General features: G+C 62.0%; 1 protein-coding gene across 1 annotated transcript in view; it reads left to right on the forward strand.

Annotated features, from left to right (window-relative positions):
• The window catches only part of MOB2 (MOB kinase activator 2), a 52059-nt gene continuing 35309 nt past the window's right edge, over window positions 4749–21498 (forward strand). Inside the window, exon 1 of the mRNA XM_018043279.1 lies at window positions 4749–4840. Coding sequence (XP_017898768.1) covers window positions 4824–4840 — 17 coding nt within the window. The 5' untranslated portion in view covers window positions 4749–4823. The remainder of the gene's footprint in view (window positions 4841–21498) is intronic.

Genomic DNA, 21498 nt, shown 5'->3' on the forward strand with positions numbered 1-21498 from the left:
AAGCGAGGCCTGGCGGGAAGCAGGCTCAGCTCACCGCACATTCACCTGCTTCCTCTACCAGAGCCTCAGTGGCACCACCCACCTGCCCAGGATACTGGGCTGATGGGGGTCCCATGTATCTCGGGCTGTGGACATCAAGGCCAAAATTGGGCAACTAGAGGCCTGCAGGACTGAGACCCCCCGTGGGCCCAGAGGGAGAAGAAGAGAGATCCTCAGAGCTCCTTCCCGGAGTCTCTACACCCCGCTGCCGGCTGATCTCAGGCCTGGTTCCCACGGGCCATCACTGTTTCTGAGTTTCCTGCACCTAGAAGCCAGCCTCTGCCCCTGGCCCCTGCTGGTGGTCAGCTGTGGGGAGCGGGCGCCAGGTGCTAGAGCAGATCTAGAAGGAGGGGGTGGTGGGGAGCAGCTGCGAGGCCCTTCCCCTTGAGTCCGCCCTAACAGGAAGCCCCGGGAGGGACTGGATTTGGGGCCCTAGAACGGGGTGAGGGTAGAGCCGGGGGCCTCAGCTCTCCCCGCTGGTGGCTGGTGCCCTGGCCCTCCCCGGGGTCCAGCAGGGGAAGGGTGTGGCTGCCCCGCCAGTGGGGGGAGTGGGCGCGGCCGCCCCCATGGGCGAGGGTAGGGCTGGCCGGCTGGGCGGTGACGTCAACACAGTGTAGGGGTTCCCAGGGAGTCTGCTTCAGGACACGTCGCCGTAACACTCCAGGCCCTGGGGTCCTCCTTCTGGGAGCGCAGATCCCGCCCTACCGCCCCGCACAGCCAGGGCCCGGAGGCTAGGCGCGGTGGGTGCGCCGCCCGCGGGCGCTGAGCTCGCGCGGGGTCGGACCTGGCCCGCCGCGGCGCCCTTGGTCCTCCAAGCGCCGCTGCCGCTTTGTTCCCCCGCCTCCGCGCGCTCTCGCGGGCCCCGGGCCCGGAGCGTAGGGGGGCATGGTGAGGACCTGCTCCGCGCCAAGAGGGCACGGTGCCCCCGCCCCAGGCCCCAGGTGCGCAAACACCTGCCGGGCGAGAACTAGACACGGGCGCCCCTCCTTGTGCTCCTGGCCGGCCTTCAGCTCCCACCCAGCTCTTCCCGATCCAGGCGAGCAGCCCGGCAGCGCCACCTGCTGTCCGCGCCCTGGACGGGGCGGCCGGTCCGCGCGGGCCGGACCCCCGAGGGCCCTGCAGGCTGGGAGGAAGTGTGGCCTGGGGGTCCGGGTCTTCAGCGGTCTCCAGCCTCCCGGCAGCCTCCCGCATCCTCCTCCGAGACCCTCCCCTTGGCCCACCTGCAGCCCCGACTGCCCACAGCATCCCCCTGCTGCGGGCCTCTGGCCCACTGCCACACCCCAGGGCTCAGGGTCACATCTGCTGTTAACGGCCACAGCTGTGTCTCCAGCCAGATTTCATCCTCGGCCTTCAGACCCAGAAAGGACAAGCTGCCAGGTGCCACCTACAGTGTAGCTGGCACCTTGGCTCCTTTCCTTTCCCCTTGCCCGCCCTCCCCGCTCCTTCCCTCCCCTCACTCCGCTGCCCTCCAGTAAGCAGCATTAACTGTGCCAGCCCCTGCCCCTCTCATCTGGATGGGGTCGCCACGACCAGGCCTCCTCCGTGGGCTCCCTTGCCTTCCACCTCCACTGAGCTGCCTGCAAGCACCCTCCTCCGCCAGCCACTGCTCCTCTCTTCCTGGAAGGTGCCCCTGCTCTGGTGCCGCTGGTGCCGTGTGCTCCATGTTTACCTGTGGCTCCCCTAATCTCAGATGCAATTGTGCGCTAAGTCAGTTCAGTGGCGTCCAGCTCTGTGCGACCCCATGGACTGTATGCCGGCCAGCCTCCTCCATCCAAGGAATTCTCCAGGCAAGAACACGGAGTGGGTTGCCCTTCCCTTCTCCACCTGGGTGCAGGGCCTCTCTCAAATCCCTCCTCTCCTGAGCAGCCATTCACGCTTGTCCTCCTTCGTCGGGGGTCTGCCTCTGCCCCCACTGCCCAGCAAGGGCCTGGCACTGAGAGTGCTGATCTCTGCCTTCACGTTCACATGACATGCTCCTGTGGGCCTGAGTGTGCCCAAATATCCCTTGTGTATAAGGACACTGGTCATGCTGGATTAGGGCCCACACTCGTAACCTTATCTTAACTAATTTCATTTGCAAAGACCCCATCTGCCAGTGTTAGGGGTTCACCTCCGCCACCTCCCGGAAGGATCACTCCAGCTCTGCTGCCCCTCACCATGGTTTAGTCCATGCAGAGTCTGATTATCGAAGGAAGCCTCACCGTGCCATCGCACGGATGATGTCCCCTTGATAGACTGCAGAGCCCAGGACTGAGGGACATTCTAGATCTAAAATAACATATATGCATGCCGAAGGGATAGATCTCATGAAAATTTAGGAACTTGCCACACCTAGGTGACTGCACCTTTCGGGGAGATCAGTTATCTGGAAGTACCAAGACGTCCCCTCCAATGTGAAGGACAAGTTTTTATACCCGAGCACCTCAACGCTAGAAGAGCACACACATTTTGATGGGATATCAATCAGGCAATTGTCTAAACTGGAAAGCACAGCAACAGAAGATCTTTTCAATTAAAAGAAGTCCAGGGAATTCCCTGCTGGTCCAGTGGTTAGGATTACATGCTTTCATTGCCAAGGGCCTGGGTTCAATTCCTGGAGGGTAACTAAAATCCTGCAAACCACACAGTGTGGGGGGAAAAAAAAAGTCCAGTAGTAAGAAGTGCAAGACTGCTGTGGAGGTCTCAAAGTTTCAGCAGTAAACTCAACTCCTTTCCATCTTTCTGCTCTGCCATTATTAGCATGCCTCATGGTCCAAGATGGCTGCAGAAGTTCTAGCCATTGTCTTCCCATTATTGACAGGAACCCGGAGGCTGGGCCGGGGTTGGGTGGGATGGAAAGATGAAAAGGATACCCTGCAAGCCCCCTAGCGACTTCCGCCTGCATCTCATTGGCCACTCTGCCTACACGGGAAGCTGGGGTGGAGGAGGAGGAGGAGGAGATGAAGGAGCAGGAGAAAGGGAAGGGGAAGAGAAGGATGCGGCGTCGGGCAGGCAGCACCGTCTCCCACCAGAGCTCACTGAGTGTGCTGAGCTCACTGTGCGCCCGCTCAGTCGTGTCCGACTCTGCGCCCTCATGAGCTGCAGCCCACCAGGCTCCTCTGGCCACAGGATTTTCCAGGCAAGAATGCTGGAGTGGGGTGCCATTTCCTCCTCCGGGGGATCTTCTCAACCCAGGGGACTTCTGGGGGTGTAAGGAGAGAGTGGGTGTGAGGGGACATCCGGGGGTGTGAGGGGACATCCAGGGTGTGAGGGGACATCCATGGTGTGAGGGGACATCCAGGGTGTGAGGGGACATCCAGGGTGTGAGGGGACATCCGGGGGTGGGAGGGGACATCCAGGGTGTGAGGGGACATCCAGGGTGTGAGGTGACATCCAGGGTGTGAGGGGACATCCGGGGATATGAGGGGACATCCAGGGGTGTGAGGGGACATCCGGGGGTGTGAGGGGACATCCGGGAGGTGTAGGGGACATCCAGGGGTGTGAGGGGACATCCAGGGTATGAGGGGACATCCGAGGGTGTGAGGAGACATCCGAGGTGTGAGGGGACATCCGGGGGTGGGAGGGGACATCCAGGGTGTGAGGGGACATCCAGGGTGTGAGGGGACATCCGGGGGTGTGAGGGGACATCCATGGTGTGAGGGGACATCCATGGTGTGAGGGGACATCCATGGTGTGAGGGGACATCCGGGGATATGAGGGGACATCCGGGGTGTGACGGGACAGTGAGTGTGAGGGGATATCCATGGTGTGAGGGGACATCCAGGGTGTGAGGGGACATCCATGGTGTGAGGGGACATCCGGGGATATGAGGGGACATCCGGGGTGTGACGGGACAGTGAGTGTGAGGGGACATCCAGGGTGTGAGGGGACATCTGGAGTGTGAGGGGACATCCAGGGTGTGAGGGGACATCCAGGGTGTGACGGGACAGTGAGTGTGAGGGGACATCCGAGGTGTGAGGGGACATTCAGGGTGTGAGGGGACATCCAGGGTGTGACGGGACATCCAGGGTGTGAGGGGACATCCAGGGTGTGAGGGGACATCCAGGGTGTGACGGGACATCCGGGGATATGAGGGGACATCCGGGGGTGGGAGGGGACAAGCGAGGTGTGAGGGGACATCCGGGGGTGGGAGGGGACATCCAGGGTGTGAGGGGACATCCATGGTGTGAGGGGACATCCAGGGTGTGAGGGGACATCCGGGGATATGAGGGGACATCCGGGGTGTGACGGGACAGTGAGTGTGAGGGGACATCCAGGGTGTGAGGGGACATCCAGGGTGTGAGGGGACATCCATGGTGTGAGGGGACATCCGGGGATATGAGGGGACATCCGGGGTGTGACGGGACAGTGAGTGTGAGGGGACATCCAGGGTGTGAGGGGACATCCATGGTGTGAGGGGACATCCAGGGTGTGAGGGGACATCCATGGTGTGAGGGGACATCCAGGGTGTGACGGGACATCCATGGTGTGAGGGGACATCCAGGGTGTGAGGGGACATCCAGGGTGTGAGGGGACATCCAGGGTGGGAGGGGACATCCGGGGGTGGGAGGGGACAAGCGAGGTGTGAAGGGACATCCCAGGGCGTTAAGGGAAAATTCCTGCGCCTGCTCCTGGGGAGCAGCCGGGACTACCTTTCCCAGCAGGCGTCGCGCCACGCGTCACTTCCGGCAGCGCCCGCGGCGCGCGTGTGGGAGTGAGTAAGAGAGTGTTTACTTCCGGCCGCCGCCGCCGCGGGCTGAGGGCCGAGTGAGTCGGGCGGCGGGCGCGGCGGGCCCCGCGCAGCCATGGACTGGCTCATGGGGTGAGTCCGGCGGCGGGGCGGGCGGGCCGGGCCGCAGGGCGCGCCGCGGGCGGCACCGGTCAAGGACATCCTACCGGGCGGGCGAGGGGCGACCCCGGGTCGGGCCAGGGCCGGGGCTCCCGGGAGCGGGTTCGGGGCCGGGCCGGGAGCGGGCCCGCGGCCGGCCTGCGGTCGAGCGCTCGCGCGGAGCGCCGCGTCCCGGGAGCCGGACCGGGGCCGGTGGCCACACCTCGCCGCTGGTTGTCGGGCGGCGGGAGAGGTCGGACCCGGGCTGCTCGCCGGTCAGCGCGGGGAACTTGCTTCTGCAAGAAATAACATTGATGCCGGCAGAGGACAGTCCCTTTAAAAGGAGGGAAAAAGAGCAAAACAACCCAACTCTGCCAGCGTCCGCCGGGCGAGGCCGGCGGGCAGGGTGCGCTCGGCGCTTCCGCGGGCGGCCGGCGCAGGGCGGGGTAGGAAGGAAGCATCAGCACCGGGCCCGGGCCGGGCTCTCCCTTCCTCGGCGTGTGTTGGGCTTGCTGGAGGTTAGATCAACGTGCGGGACGTCACGTCGTCCTCCACAAGTTATTCTACCTGCTTCGGTCCTTTTTTCTTCCTTCCTTTCTGTTCTTCTTTTTTTTTTTTTTTTATTTCTTTTAACTTTCTGAGGATGGAGAAGGGCAGGCACTTCTCACCCAGTTGGGCGGTCCTTCGTTAGCCTGGCTCTAACGTGCACAGCGCTCCTCTGGAGTCTGGGTAGTTACTCTAGCGCCTTGGGGTGGGAGTGAGGGAGCGCTTGCCTGGCTGGGGTAGGTGGAAGGCTTGTCTGGACACCGAAGACCTGGAAGGGAGGTGAAAGGTCCCATGTACGTTTCATGTCACTGTCTGATCAGGCTGTTGCTGGCGTAGACAGTGGAGGGTGCTGGCAGGACAGTCAGCATGAGACCAATGAGACCCTTCCCTGCTGGCAGGTCGGCTGCAGCCTAGTGAAGGGGGAGACCAGACAGCGTGAGGGAGGAGTCAGAAGGCCAAAGACAGGTGCTGAGTGTGCCAGGGAGGATCTGGAGCCAGAGCGCAGGGACCAGGAGGGCACGGTGCTGTGGGGTGAGGCAGCTCAGCTGGTTTCTTGCAGAGGCAGGACTCCCATCCCAGCCTTGCTGCTCAATAGCTGTGTGACTCTAGGTGGTCGCTTCTTCTCCAGACCCGCTTTTAAACAGTCATCTGTAACGTGGGAGCCGGGTGACAAGGCCCACACTGTGGCGGGGCGCACTGAGGTGGCAGAGCTCGGTGTGTGGCGCCTGGCGTTGGTGGCGTAGGTGGAGGCGCTGGTGGGAGGCCTTTGTCACTCACAGGCACCGAGACTGGAGGGCAGGCAGCGGTGTTATTTTGAATGGTGGGTGCTTGCTTTCTGCCTTTATCAGGAGAGACGGTGTTGGAGGCCACTGGGCCTCCTGCAGGTTGGTTTCAGAAGAGCAGACGAATGGCCGAGTTGGAGTCGCAGGCCTCCAAGTCAGGGGGACCAGCCTGGTGAGCGCGGTTGCCGAGGAGGCGGCGGATCGTGTTCTTCTGTGACCATTCTGTGCTCGTGTCTGCTGCTCTGTCCCTGGAAGCTGACCGGCTGGCTGTTTTCTCTCACTGCCTAAGGTCTGTGCCTTATGGACTTTACAGCTATCATGGTGAGCAACCGGGAATTCACCGCAGCTGCTCTTGAGGCCCTTGCCAAGACTGTGCACCCAGGTGTCACCTGGGCAAGGTCAGCAGAGCGGTGACTTTCTCGTGCCCGGTGGCCGGTGCCCGTGCTGCAGGAAGACAGCTTTAAAAGGGACCGTCTTGGAGTTGCTGCCTCTATGGTCCCTGCGGAGGGAAGGAGCCCTCGCTGCCGCCTGGCTATAAAGTAGGCAGTTCTAAAGTGACTTGAGCTCTCTGGAGAGAGGTTAGGATGGAGTTTGCTTATCTGTGTGTGTGTCTTTTTAAACTTGGTGGACTGCGTGTTGGATTTGGTGAATCATGAATTCTTTCACATCTCCTTAACTATGAACCCCCTGCTCCTTAAAAAGAAGGCGGAATGATCTCAGTCGTCACGTTCTGATCTTGAGAACATGTTTCCAGGGTGGGTGTCCTGGTCCCCTTGTCCATCCCCCGAGTTTATCGAGCATCTGCTGTGAGGTAGGGGGCTGCCGAGGCCCGAACCTCACAGCCACAGGGGACGTGAGCGGTGCAGACCCCGGACCGCCTGCCCTGGTCCACCTGGTGCTTCTGAGGAGAGCTGGCCAGAGGCAGGTGAGGGGCCTGGCTCCTGCTGGCGCCTTTTACGTGCTCAGCGCTGGGGCTGCAGTTGGCCAGGCTGCAGCGTGGAAGAATTGAGGAAGAGTGTGTGTGTTCACTGTTTCTTGATATTTTTGTTAATTTGTACCATCCGCTGTCGCCAGGCTGTTTGGAATAGAGATTTCATGTTTTCCATGTTTTTTGTTCTTTACAAAAGAAGGACTTTCTTTGCCTTCATTTGTCTTGAGTGACAAAGTGTGACCGCAAGTGGAGTGGCGAGTGGGGCGCCCTCCCCCTCTCCTGCTCGCCGTCCTGACCACAGGAGCGGCTGACAGACGGTTCTGTGAGCTTGCATCTTCCCCATCGCTGCAGGGCCTTGCTGAGCAACGCTGGCAGCCTTATCTTCAGCTCTCCCTGTCGTGGGTGAGGAAAGCGAGGCCTGCAGGAAACCTGCTCGGGGAGCTGGAAATGAAGCCAGCATGTTACGACTTGCTGCTGGGCTCTGCTGGGCTCACTTGCAGGAGAGCCTTGTGCCAGGCAGCTCACGTCCGCCGTCTTCCTGCGCGTTTCCTCTGCTTGGCGTTGAGCCGGCCGTTGAAGTCGGCGCGTGGTAGCTTTGTCCCTCTCCTTTTACAAAAGTAATTTCTAACTTGAAATGGGCCGTGACTTCTCGTGTGGTCACGTCTCTGGTCCTTGGCTCTCTCCTTTCTGGACAGCGGCTTACAGGCTGGCACCCTCCTCGCCCAGAGCAGAACCTGCGTGAGCTGGGCCAGCGAGGGACCCACCCACAGAGCGTGGTGGCTGGGGCGCCTTTTCATCCGTCCTTTGCTGGCAGTGGCGGGCATCTGGGAGTGGTTGATAGCAGCGCAGTTTATGTTTTGCCCGACAAAGCCACTCCAGAAGCTTCCCGGCAGCATCTGGGAATGCAAGAGAGGAAAGGCACTCCCTTCGCTTCTGCCTGGTGGGGCCCACCGGGTGAAGTTTGCAGGGACTTGCCCGCCAGGGCGGGGCCCGTGCACCCCGCCAGCCCCTGACTGGGGCGGCTCCCAGCCTGGACGTCGGCGCCTCCTGTTCCTCCCTGGAGGCAGAGGAGGTGGGAGAGGTGCAGGGTAGGGCTTCCTGGCTCTCCTGGCCGAAGAAGATCGGCTCCTGGACAGGTCACTTACTCCAGAGGGCAACGGGCTTGGCACTTTTGGGCTGTGCCTAGGGTTTGCTGTGCAGATGAGGCCTCTCAGGCCCAGTGGCTCTGCCCGCAGGCCTCATGTTTTCGAGTGAAGGGGACCCAGGGCTGTGGTTGCCACCCCTGTGGGTGTCTGAACTGGGTGTTGATGACTGTCCCTTGGCAGTTTGCCTCTGGGGAGGATGTCGCGGTGGCTGGCTGTCAAATCCGATCATGAGAACACCCAGGCTGAACTTTAACAGCCTCATGGAGCTGTAAGTTACATACCATAAAGTTTACTTGCATCCGGTGTGCAATTAACTAATTTTTAGTAAAATTACAGAGAAGCGTGACCGTCACCACAGTTTAGTTTGAGAGCACTGTGGTCACCCCGAAAGAAGCCTGGCTCTCGGTGGCTCCCTGTCCCCATCCCAGCCCTGGGCGCTGGCCCTTTAGGGCCCACGTCTGCCCACCTGCCTGCTGGGCCGTTTTTGTAGAGGGAACGGAGGCACAGTGCGTGGTCTTCTGTGACCCGCTCGCTCAGCTCTGCCGTGGAACTCCTCCGTGCTGTCGCTGTTCTCAGCTGTCCGTTTGTTGCCAAGTGAGAATCCGTGGTGTGGAGATTTGTGTGTATCGCCTCTTCATGGACACCTGGACTCTTCCTGCTTTTCGCTGGTCCTGAGAGATGTTGCTGTGACCCAGCCTATCTCAGCCAGCCGTGCGCCGGACGCTTCTCGCCGGGAGACCTCCAGGCCCTGCTGCGTTCGCAGTCTGGCGTGGGCCGGGCCCTGAGCCCAGGATGAGACGGAGAAGATAGTCTGTACTGCGTCAGGCTGGCGCTGGGGGCGCCGAGGGCCAGGCAGGTGGCTTGGGAGGGTGCATAGGCGCTTTCCAAGTAGAAGAGGGACGGTCATGTCCCTGGGAGGAGGATGGCCCGTCCAAAGGCACTGAGGCAGGAGCAGCGGCTGGGCGTGCGACAGGTGGGCCTGGGCGGGTGTACCGACCCCTTCAAGGGGAGCCACGGTCACATGGAGCATGGCACTGGGTCTCTGTTGCCGCACACGGGCTTTCTCTTGTTGCACGCGGGGGCTTAGTTGCCCTGCGGCCTGTGGGGTCTTCCCTGACCAGGGATTGAACCGTGTCCCCGCATTGGCAGGCGGAGTCTCAACCACCGGACCACCAGGGAGGTCCATGCGGGATCCTCTTGGAACGAGCCCCATGTGTCTGCGCATTTGGTGGTGACGCGTCGTTGCTCACTTGTCCTCCTGCTCGGAGGGTCTGCAGGGGGCGCTCGCATGAAGCGTCCCCAGGGCTGTGCTGCGGGTGAGAGACTGGCAGGCGGGAACCCCGCAGAGCCACAGGGAGCCCGGTGGGTGCTGGGCAGCGCCCGCCTCCCACCTGGCAGATGCTCCTGGGGTAGCCGCAGCACCCCGTCCCAGCTGTTGGCCTTGCTTCTCACCCCTGCCCTGCTGTCACTGCCCGCTGGGTTCACTGATGCCTCATCTCAGGGTGCTGGACAGCTGGGTGGCACCAGCTGGACTCATCCAACGCTCATGCTGGCCTGGGCGGCGCCTGCTCGGGCGGGTGCTGGCGGCCGCCTCTGCGGATGTCTCTGTTGACGATCCGCCTGCACCAGCCTTCCCACACGGCCCTTGCTGTGTCCTGGAAACTCGGCTGTACCCAGGCCCATGTGGTTTTGTCGGGGAGGGGTTTGCGGGGTCCGAGAGGGAGGCCTGGCCTGGGTGCAGTGTGCTCGGCGGGGCACCCTCTGCGCCTGTGTGGAGCGCGTCGGCCCTGTGAGCTGGTCTCGGCACTCGATGGAGACTTCTGCACGCATCCCCATGTCTGCTCCCAGCTGACCTGGCTGGAGGGCCTGCCCTTCTTTGTCTTCCTCCGGTTTGTTTTTCTTTCTGCCCAGCACTTCTCCCAGCCCGGGACACCCTGGGCCGTGTGCAGGGCTCTGCCCTGGAGTGGAGCCTGGGGACAGGGGGCTAGAAACGGCTGGAACCAGCGGGTAGACTGTGGACACTTAGGGTGAGTAGGGGCTGGTGCGGGCTGGGCTGCGCGGCTTTCCTTGCCTGGAACCACGTGCCTTTGGGCCGCAGCCACGTTCTCCGCATCGTTTGTTTTTTTTCTCTTTGCAAGAAGTCTCCTTGCTGGTGGGAAGTGCGGCTGTGCGTGCTTGCCTGCAGTGGCCGAGCCTGATGTCCCCCTGCTGCTGCTGGCGGGCTCCCCCAGAGGGTGGGTGCAGTGCTGGGAAGTGGGGCGGGGTCCTGTGGGGGGTCACACGAGAGCCGTTTAGTGGGGATTCTGAGGGAGGGTCTTTGAAAAGTTTCTGTTTGAGCTAAGAGCTCGGAGATGTGAATGGGGCTCAGGGCCCGGATGGTTTGGGGTTTGAATCCCGACTGCAGCGTCACAAGATGTCCTGTCTCACTTTTGCGAGCCTCAGTTTCATCCTCTGTGAAATGGGCGGAGGATGAACAGTAACCTTCCCAGCGGGTGGTGGGAAGGAGCTCTGTGTCCGCGTGGAGAAGGCCCCTAGCCCCTGCCAGCGCGCTGCGGCCCGCCCTGCCGTGCTGCTGGGGCGAGTGGCCGCCGGGTCCCGGGGCACGCAGCCCCCTTCTGCAGCAGGCCCGGCTCTCGGGGTGACTCGGGCGGGAGGGAGGGCCCAGGGGCTCTGTGCTCTGCAGGTGCCTGATGCCAGCCCCTGCCGACCGCGCCCTCCATCCGTGACCCTCCCCGCCCAGCTGCCGCTGCCAGCGCCGAGGGCCGCTCCAGCGCTGTCCGTGCTCCTGCCCCCAGGTGCTGCAGGAGTTGCCTGGCCACCCCTTGGGTCTCCTCTCCCCCCAGGTGGCGGTGCTGGGCACGGAAGGTGAAGTTGCTGTGGCGGCGTGTCCGCGGGTCCGCGCCTTCCACGCTGAGAGGCGTCCTGGGTCGCCCGGGGGCGCGTGCTGGGGCTGTGGGGCCGCCTGCAGCAGCGCTTTCTGCTGGCTCTGTCCTCACACCAGCCCGCTCGGGACCCAGGCTTAGCTCCCCCGTCGGTGTGGTCCAGCTTGTGGTCGTGACTGGCCCCGTTGGTCCGTCCCCCAAGTTCCTGGGGGCGTCTCGGAGGGAGGGCAGAGGAAGTGGTCACCGCTGTCCCAGCCGCCTGCTGGTGAGAGTGGAAGTGTTAGTTACTCAGTTGTGTCCAGCTCTTTGCAACCCCTCGGTCTGTCCATCGAATTCCGCAGGCTAGAGTTCGGGAGTGGGTAACCACTCCCTTCTCCCAGGGATCTTCCTGAAGGGAATAGCAGCCCACTCCAGTATTCATGCCTGGAGGATCTCACGGACAGAGGAGCATGGCAGGCTCCCATCCATGGGGTTGCAAAGAGTCAGACTTGACTGAAGCAACTTAGCACGGCCATTCCCTTCTCCCAGGGATCTTCCTGACTCAGGGATCGAACCCAGGTCTCCTGCGTTGCAGCAGATTCTTTACCGTCTGAGCCACCAGGGAAGCCTTCAAGAGTACTGGAATGGGTTGCCGCCCCCTCCTGCAGGGCACCTTCCCCCCCCAGGGATCCCACCTGAGTCTCACCTCTCCTGCAGGCGTGTTACCGCTGAGCCACCTGGGAAGCCGTTTAGTGAGGTGCTTCCAAAACAAACAGGCCTCTGGGCAGTGGCAGTTTCCATTCCGAGGCGGGCGGGGGGGGGGGTGCCTCCCTCTTCCTGCCAGCCTGTGGGCTGACGGGTGCGACCCCAGCGCAGGGCCTCTTCCTGTAGGGGCGCCTCTGCTGGACCCTGTCTCCCAGCTGGGGCTGCAGGGGAGGGTCCTCCCCGCTTCTCCAGCTGACTGTGACCTCTTCTGTTCCCACTTCTGGGCTGACTCGGTGGTGTCACCCGGAGGTCCTCCATGTGGCCATGGGATGGACCCCCTCTGGGAGGAAGGTGTCTGAAGGCGTGGGGCACACACCCCTCCCGGCCCCCCGCTGCCTTGGTTGGTGGGTGTGCACGCTGGGCTCGGCAGCCACGCCTCGGAGTGGAAGGAAAACGTGGAAACTGGAGAGGGGCTTCCAAGTGGCTGGCCTGCTCCCTCTGGACAGGGCTTGCTGGGTCTCCAGAGCCCTGATCCACGCCTGCTCAGAGACCTTCATGCTTTTCAGTGGTTTGGGTGAGCTCCCCTCGTCAGGCCCTAACAGCTGCCAGGGGCGGGGCATGGAGAGTGGGGAGCTGGGTGGGGGGCCAGGGGCTGGGTGTGGAGGGTGGGGAGCTGGGTGGGGGGGGCCAGGAGCGGGGCGTGGAGGGTGGGGAGCTGGGCGGGGGCCAGGGGCTGTGGCCTTTATTGTTGTTCGCTCGCTAAGTCACGTCTGACTTTCTGTGACCCCGTGACTCCAGTACACCAGGCTTTCATCTCCTTGACTGTCTTCCCGAGTTTGCTTAAATTCATGTCCTTTGAGTCAGTCAACCATCTCATCCTCTGTGTCCCGCCTCTCTTCCTGCCCTCAGTCTTTCCAGCATCAGAATCTTTTCCATTGAGTTGGCTCTTCACATCAGGTGGCCAGAGGACCGAAGCTTCAGCATCAGTCCTTCCAGTACATGTTGAGGGCTGACCTCCTTTAGGACTGACTGCCTGGCCTTGCTGTCCGGGGGGCTCTCGAGAGGCTTCTCCAGCACCACAGTCCAGAGCATCGGTCCTGCAGCACTCAGCCTCCCCTGTGGTCCAGCTCTCGCATCCGTACGTGGCCACCGGAAAAGCTGTAGCTCTGACTGTATAGACCTCTGTCAGCAACGTGACGTCTCTGCCCTTTAACACACTGTCTGGGCTTGTCTGCACAGCATGACCCTCATAAAACCCTTCATTCCCCCTCCCACCCGTGGAAACGGGAGGGAGGCAGTTTCCTTGTTGTGCTGGGTGGAGGGTGTGGTTCCACACAGCCCAGAGGCCCCTGGTACAGGGCCGGCCCAGGAGGCCTGGAGAGGCTGGCATCCTTCTTGGTCCTCGTGTGCCAGGTGCTGGTTAGGACCGGAGCACTCTCTTGGGGGCATTGTCAGCCCTCTGGAAATGGAGCCTCTGAGTCTCTCAGAGAGGGACTTGAGCTGCTGAGTTTCAGGTTCTTTCCTGTGGGGCCAGCGCTGACTTGAGCCCGTTTTTGGCTCCGCAGGGCCTGGGGCCTGGGTCAGGTGAGGGATCCTTGTGTTGGCCTTGCCACAGCCCCGGGAGCGGGCTGCCTGCCAGCGGGGCTCAGCCTGGAGCCATCTCACCGTCCAGCTGGGCAGGGCCTGGGGCTGTCCCTGCTGGGGTGCCGCTGGCTCCCAGTGGGCAGGAGTGCCGCTTGGCGCAGGTGGGGAAGGTGCTGGTTGGCCTGCGTCGGCCAGGAGGTGGCAGCAAGACCGTCCCTGGCTGGGCTGGGCTGGGCACGGGGTCTCTGTAGTCACTCGCGGGCCTGCTCTTTGCAGAGCCGTCTGGCTGCTTATGACTGAGGTGAATCCTTGCTATTATGTTGGCCAAAAAGTTCCTTCAGTTTTTAAATACGAAAAAGAAAACACAGGTTTTAATTTTCATCCAGAACTTTATTGAACCGTTTTCAAGGTAGTGGAGCAAGATGACTTCCCAATTTCATCTTTCTAAACCTTCTGTATCTTTTTGAGCAAAGAACTGTTGCGCGTGCCTTTTCACAGTCTGCCAGGGAATTGAATGTTTTCCATTTGCAGAATTTTTAACAACCAAATAAAGGGAAATCTGAAGGTGCAGTGTCTGATGGATGCGGAGATGAATCGAAACTTCCCAGCCGAGCTATAACAGGTTTTACCTGGTCATCACAGAAACGCACAGTCCTTCTGGCCAGCCCAGTGTTGTAAGAGGATCTGATCCCAAGTGTCAGGATGAATAGGACTCATTCTTAAAGAGACAGGGAGGAGCAGAGACAGGAACTGGGAGGTGCTGGCTCCCAGCTCAGGGTGCTGTCTCCCCGGAGCGCCCAACTCTGCGTCTCCCTTGGGCGCAGGCTCTCCTGCCGAGAGGGGCTGTGGCCGTGCGGGAGCCCGAGCAGCGCACCCGAGGCGCAGCTGCCTATGCGTGTGTCCAGGCCGAGGGAGCCGGGGGCCAGGTGTGCGTCTGTGGGCTGCAGCCCCGGCAGGGCCTGGGGATGGACCAGAGCTCATGTCCCTGCCCTCCCCTTCCTGGCTGTGTGCCCATGTGTACACACACACACACACACACGCACACGCACGCACACACGCACACACACGCACACACGCACGCACACACACACACACGCACACGCGCTCTGTGTTGGGACTGTGTATGCCATTTAGTTGATTCTGTTGGGAAAGGAATTCCGTTCTCGCTGCCCTCGCAGAGTGGGGCTCCCAGTCCAGGCGCACGTGGGCCCTGGGGCCGTGGGGAAGACGGCAGGGGCGGGGCGCACGGAGGGCCTGGGCCAGTTCGGTCCTCCAGGTGAGCTCGTGCCGTGCCCGGCCCCTGCTGGGTGTTGGGAACGACGGCGGGAGGAGGGCTGAGCTGTCCCGAGGGAGAGACTGTGGACACCCTGCTGTCCGCGTCCGGTCCTCTGTCCTGTGGTCTCTTAGCTTTTGAAGGTGGTGAGTGAACAGAGAAGGGCTCCACAGAAGAAAGCGCAGGCTGTGGCTGCCCCGGGCTGCCCTGCCTCTCCCTCATCTCGGTTGCTGCCCCGGGTGCGGATGACTCTCAGGGGGGACCTTGTCCTCTCGGAGGACCTTCTTGCTGGGAGTGTGGGGCGGTTGGCGTCGTGAACATCCTCCCTTGTCCAGCTGGCAGCGTGTTGTCCGGGGGCGCTCAGGGCTGGGGCTGCCCATGTTCCTGAGCATCCCCGGCATGGGGTGTGCGCGGAGAGGGGGGGCCATGGCTTTTTCCCAGGACAGGGCTCTGTTCCTCCCCTGAGAGGAGGTGTGCCTCTGGTGGCCGGGGGAGCATGTGACCTCCCTTCTGGATGCTCTTCTCTCCCAGAGCACAGGAGCCTCACTCCCACAGCCCAGCAGCAGGCGGGCACCAGGGCAGCTGGCCTCGGGGCTTTGGGCCCATGGCCTCTGGTCCCGGGAGAGGCGCCAGGAGCAGGGCTCGCTCCCACCCCCCGCCCATGCCGTCCACAGGTCAGGTCAGCTCGGGGTCACTCACGGCTGCTCCCTGAGCCCTGGCACCCGATGGGGAGGCTCCAGCCCCAGCCCTGCAGACTGGTTCTGGCTGGGAGGAGGTTCTCTGCGAGGCGCCTGCTGTCTGGAGGTGTTCTCGTGGCCGTGGTCATGTTCACTAGCTTCACAGATGTGGACACGCTCACGCCCGCTGAGCGCTGAGAGTGCCGGGCACGCGGCGGAGGTCCTGTGGGTCCCGCCTGTCATCACAGGCTGTCCCCGCCCCCCTGCCCGGCCTGCTCCCGCCTCCTGCAAGCAGGACGTTGGGCTGGGTCCGCGTGGCCCTGTGCAGAGGCCCGGGTCTGGGGGTGCTGTCTGCAGAGTGCCCGTGGCGGAGGCCCAGGCGCTTCTCCGGACGTGGGCCTGCAGCAGGGGTTGGAAATGCTTTGTGATGGAAACCCTTGTTTTTGAGCACATTCTCTTGTTCCTGCGGGAAGGCCTCCTACCTTTTTGGCTGAAGAAGTGCTGGGCTCAGCTGAGTTCTGAGAGCTCTGGCGTTTATAATTTGTACAAAAATAAACGTGTCCTCTTGTTGTGACCTTGCTGGCTTTTGTGCACTTCCTTCCAGGCCAGCCGAGTGTAGCCGGGCTTAATGTGCGGTGGTCAGCCCCACCAGGCAGGAAGGACCCGTGAACCCTGGCTTGTACGCGGCCGGGGTGTTGGGTGCTCTGTGTCCTTTCTCCTCGTGCGTTGCCTCCTCACTGGACGTGTGGGTGTAGGTGGGACCGTTGGTGGTTTGCGGGCCCTGAGTCTGAGCTGTCGCCAGGAGGACAGCGGGCCCCGGTTCACAGCAGACGGCCACTCTCTTGTGAGGTGGCACCATGTAAGGCGCAGCCCGCCACCTGCCGTGGAGCTCACATCTGCTCACGCGCCGTCCTGGGCCCTGCCCAGCCATCGAGCTGGGGCCCTCCGGGCCCGCATGGCCGTCCACACGGTTGAGGGCAGGGGTGTGCACAGGCCAGCCCAGGGCCCCCGCCCCCCGCTCAGCTCCTGCTTGGGGACTGAGGCAGGTCCAGCTGCCCTCCCAGCTGGAGCCCCCCTGGGGCGCAGGCATGCTTGTGGAGCCGGCATGGACCCTTTCAGGACGGAGCAGCAGGGGCCTGATGGGGTCTGCCGTCAGCCTGCTCCTGTCTGCACAGCCAGGACCTGCGGGCACAGGGCTGACTCGGGGCCAGCATGGCCGGCCCTGCACGTGGTGCTCAGAGGCCCTTTCTCTGCCGCCAGCCGGGTGGCCGCGGCTGCTCTCTCGGGTCTCCAGGCCTTAGTCTGGCCCTGCCGCCTCCCCCTGGGGTCCGTGGCTCCTCGCGGGTAGGGGGCCACGTCCTCGCGTCTCTTCCTGTCATGCCTGCAGTGGTGGCTGCGTTGTAGGAGCAGGCTCTGCTGCGAGGGTGTGGTGAGCACGCCTCCACAGTGCCCTTGCCCCGCGCCTGCCCAGCAGGGGTGGGAGAGCGGGGCTGGGTGCGCAGCTGTGTTTGTCCGGCGTCCATGGGCCTTACGGCGTCAGTGCCATCAGGACCCTGGGCCTGTGGGCGTCCCCAGCCTTCTGCTGATGGGCTGAAGTCAGGGTCACAGGGTCCTCCGGCAGCACAGCAGATGGGAGAGCAGCGGTGATCACAGGCCCGCCCCCACCCCTGCCATCCACCGGGAGCGGCTCGCAGGTAGCATTGTCACGGCCCCCGTCCACCGGGAGCGGCTCGCAGGTAGACTGCGGTTTTCTCAGTGTTTTTCTCAGAAGTCTGGGTCACTTGGTTTCTAATGAAAACAGTAAAATGTCCCTCGAGTGAGGCTTGGAGGGTCTGGGCTAGAGGCTGCACCCTGGCCTTTGCGAGCCTGCGCTGGAGCAGGCAGGGGCCTGACTGCTTGCACGGCCCATGGCCCTGCCCACGGGACCTGACCCAGGAGTCACCTGTGGGCGGTGTGATGACACCAGGGTCACGACTTCCTGGGCGCCCTCCGGGTGGGCCCACGGTTCCATGGGCTAACCTAGCTCCAGGGCCTCAGGCCCTCCTAGGCCCAGGCACCCATGGGTGGGATTGGGGAGCTCATGTCTTTGTCTTTGGTTCGCATCTTCCGCAAACCAGCAGGACTGGGTCGTGCTCCTGCCCAGAAGGCCTTCTGGACGCCCTTGTCTGAGGGCTGGGGTCCTCATCTCCCTCCGTCCCCACCCGCACCTGTGGGTGCCCCTGCACTGAGCCTCTGACACCGAAAGCCCTGCCTATGCTTCTCGGCTTGGAGAACCTCCCGCTTGCCTGCCCAACTCCTGTGAGGCTTTCTGGTCACAGCGTTTAGAATATTTGACCTCCAGCTTCAGGGCCCAGACGCAAAAGAGGGCAAGGATTGAGCTTCCCAGCCATCTTCTTAAAGGCGCTTGCCCTATCTGTTAGAGAAATGAAGGGGCCTTGCCTGGCAGTCCAGTGGCTGGACTCTGGGGTTCCACTGAAGGAGTGTGGGGCCAGGCCCTGGCTGAGGAACCAAGAGCCTGCATGCTATGTGGCATGGCCAGAAAAAAAAAAATTAAGAAAATGATCCCATTTCCAGTGACATTGAAAAGAATAAAATATTTATGAATAAACTAAGGAGGTGAAAAATTTGTATATTGAAAACTATAAGACATCAATTAATTAAATTGAAGGCATAAAAGATATTCTGTGTTCACGGATTGGAAAAACTACTAATGTCCACACTATCCAAAGCAACCTAGAGATTCAGTGTAATCACTGTCAAAATTCCAATGGCACTTTTCACAAAAACATAAAAAATGATTGTAGAATTTGTAAGGAAAAACAGAAGACCCCAAACCAATTGTGAAAAAGAACAGAGCTGGAGGCATCAGATGCAGTGATCTGAAACCATGTTATAAAGCTGCACTAATCAAAACAGTGTGGTGCTGGCACAGAAACAGATGGAGATCAACTGAGCAGAGTTCGCAGCCCCGGGGGTGGGGGCGGGGGAACAGCCATGTGTGGGGCTGGTTAATTTACAGCAAAGGAGCCAAGACTATACAATGGGCAGGGGGTGTTCTCCCTAGTAAAGTCACGTGCGGAAGAATGAGGCTGGGCCGTTGTCTTTCGCCGCACACAAAAATGAGCTTAAAGTGGATTAAGTCTTTGAACCTAACAGGTGAAATCTTAAAACTTGCAGAAGGAAACAGAGGCAGTGTGTTGACATTGGTCTTGGTGATGATTTTTTTTTGCATTTGACCCCAGAAGGAAAGGCAACAGCAGGAAAAATCGGTGGGGCAACGTTAGCGAGCGCCTGCGCGGCGGCGGGGCGCCGGGGGCAGAGGCAGCCAGGGGCGGGCGAGAAGGGCAGCCGGCTGCCCGCCTGACACGGGCTCCAGACCCAGACACACCGGGAGCTGAGGCGCACAGAAGACCTGAACAGACACTTCCCGAAGCAAGTACACAGAGGCCGACAGGCACACGAGAAGGTGCTCAGCATCACTAATCAGGGAAACGCACGTCAAAACCACACCGAGATAGCACCTCACTCCTGTCAGAATGGTGTCAGGAAGAAGACGAGAGGTCTCGAGGCTTGGCGCGGATGTAGAGAACAGGAGGGCTCTGTGCAGGGTTGGGAATGTCAGCTGGCACGGCCGCCATGGAGAACAGCGTGGAGGGGCCTCAGGGAACAGAATGGAACTGGCGGTGCAGCAGCCTGCTGTTGGGAGTGTATCTGAAGGAAGTCGCTTTCTTGAAGAGAGTTCTCTGCGTCCGTGTAGACGTCTCTACGGCCGCTGCAGCGCTAGTCGCAGTTGCCAAGATTCGGAAGTGTCTTCAGTGTCGATTGGTGGGTGAACGGATGGCGAAAATGTGGCCCACGCGTGTGCGCAGAGACCCCTAAGGAGGGGAAAGGCCAGCCGCCTGGGGAGGCGTGGTGCATGCGGCCCTGGCAGAAGGCATGTCCAGACCCCATCAGAGAATAGAGGAAGGGGCAGGGAGGATGTGCCCCAGGCCTCTGGGGAGAGCCTGGCCGCGCTGCTGGTGGCTGTAGTCGAGGGGCTGTCCACGACGCAAGACCGCCCATCTCTGCTGGCCTCACGTAAGTGGACAGGCACACACACGGAGATACCCTGAGGGTGAAGGCAGACCCCCTTTACCCTTAGCGTGCACGTGTGCAGGCACCACCTTCCCGAGAAGCGGGCCGAAGCCCTACTCAGGTTGAGGCGCAGGGCAGTGTGGACGAAACAGGGACGAGAGGCTGCCGGGAGCAGCCAGGCTGCCGCTCCAGGGCCAGAGGCAGAGGCTGGAGACAGGCGACAGGGACATGAAGGGTGCTCAGCCGTGTCCGACTCTTTGCGACCCCATGGACTGTCCCTGGAATTCTCCAGGCCAGAATACTGGAGTGGGTAGCCTTTCCCTTCTCCAGGGGATCTTCCCAACCCAGGGTTGGAACCCAGGTCTCCTGCCTTGCAGGCAGGTCCTTTACCAGCTGAGCCACCAGGGAAGCCCAGGAATACTGGAGTGGGTAGCCTGGCCCTTCTCCAGCGAGATGGGTCGCCATGTAGACATCGGCTGCGTGAGCGACTCAGCCTGTTTCTTACTGAAGGATTTTGAAAGCAGCCTCTGTTGATGAAAATCAGTCAGATCCTTCCTTCTTGTCTCTGCTGATTCTGGAGTGTTTAGGTTGAAGCTGTTCGCGAGTGAAGGCCGCCCCGCGCTCCTGTCTGCAGGCCCTGCCTCTGCTCTGGGTCCCTGGCTGGTGGCATTGGAGCCCCTGGATCTGATTGTGAGGTCAGGGGGCCAGTGCCCACTGGGGTTTCTGGGTAGGCTTTGCTCCAGCGTGCTTCCTGTCCCAGCAGGCCTCACGTGACCCCCTGGCGACCCTCCCAGTAGAGACCTGACGTGTGTGCTGGGGGGCCCGGCTGTGCCCGCGGCGCCCCCCTCACAGGTTCCCAGAGCCTGCTGGACCCAGGGTGGTTCCTCCTTCCACCCCGTTCAGCGTCTCGCTCTTCCCTGCTGCTCCACCCGGGGGCCAGCCATGCCCAGAAAGGCCCTGCCCGCGTCGCCGTCCTGCGCTCCTGCAGCATCGGGCCCCTCCAGCCGTCCCTCTGGAGGCAGGCAGGGAGGGCTCACGTCTGTGCGCCGGTCTCTGGGGCCGGCCTGGGGCGGTGCCCGCTGCAGCATGCACTGCGGCCCCCTCTGCCACCCCTGGCCCCACGCCAGTATCCCCGCACAGCAGGCTGCCCTCAGTCAGGGCCTCTGCTGAGACAGATCTGCCTGGCCCTCTGCCTTGGAGGGGAGCCGAAGCTGCCCCTTTGGTGGGTCCCTGTGATGTGAGCAGGGACCGCGCCCCGCAGAGCTTCCTGTGAGCCGCTGGGGTCTGAGGTGTGACAGCAGCCCCTCTGTGACGGGAACAGAGCCAGTACTGGGCTCCAGGGCAGCTCAGATGGGGCAGCTTGCGGCCTCCCCCGCTCAGCCACCCTGGGTGACCGGGGACCTGGGGAGAGGGAAGCACCCCTTCGGCCTCCTGGGAGCCGACAGACAGCCGAGCGAGGCGCCGCCTCTCGTTCCAGGTGTCCCCGGGCCCCGGAGGAGTGTCCTCCTGGGCCGTGGTGGCCCGGGGCCTGTCCTCCGCACTCAGAGGAGCCAGCGAGACGCGGTGCCGGCCTCCCGCAGCGGCCGCACGCAGGATGAGCGCGCTCTGCAGAGCCCGACGTGGCCTTGCTGAGAGCCGGCCGGAGGCACTCCCTTCTGGAACTCAGGGTCTCGCTGCCCAAGTCGGCCTCGGGCACACACTTCTGTTCACTGTGCGTCTTGTTCTCCCCTCATGGACTGAGGGGGAGAGAGCAGGTGTGAGCCTTCACCTTTCTGGGGTGTGGACACGGGGACGAAGGCCGCAGGCCAGCCTGGAGCACAGGCGCTCTGGCCGTGACGCCTCTGAGGAGACGCTTTGTCCTGTCACCCTTTAGTGACCCCACAGCAATATACACGAGGCTGGATAAACGCTGGATTCCTTGCCTCTACTTACCAGCTCTCAGAATTAAGTGTTGATCCTGTAACGCCTTCTCCAAGTAACCAAGAAGGTGTCAAGTGTGCGTCTCACTAAGAATCGATGGACTGAGGCCGTCTCCGTCTTGGAGGCTGCTGCAGCTCCGACCTCCCTGATGGTC

The sequence above is a fragment of the Capra hircus genome, chromosome 29 (assembly GCF_001704415.2).
Source record: "Capra hircus breed San Clemente chromosome 29, ASM170441v1, whole genome shotgun sequence".
Taxonomy (NCBI): domain Eukaryota; kingdom Metazoa; phylum Chordata; class Mammalia; order Artiodactyla; family Bovidae; genus Capra; species Capra hircus.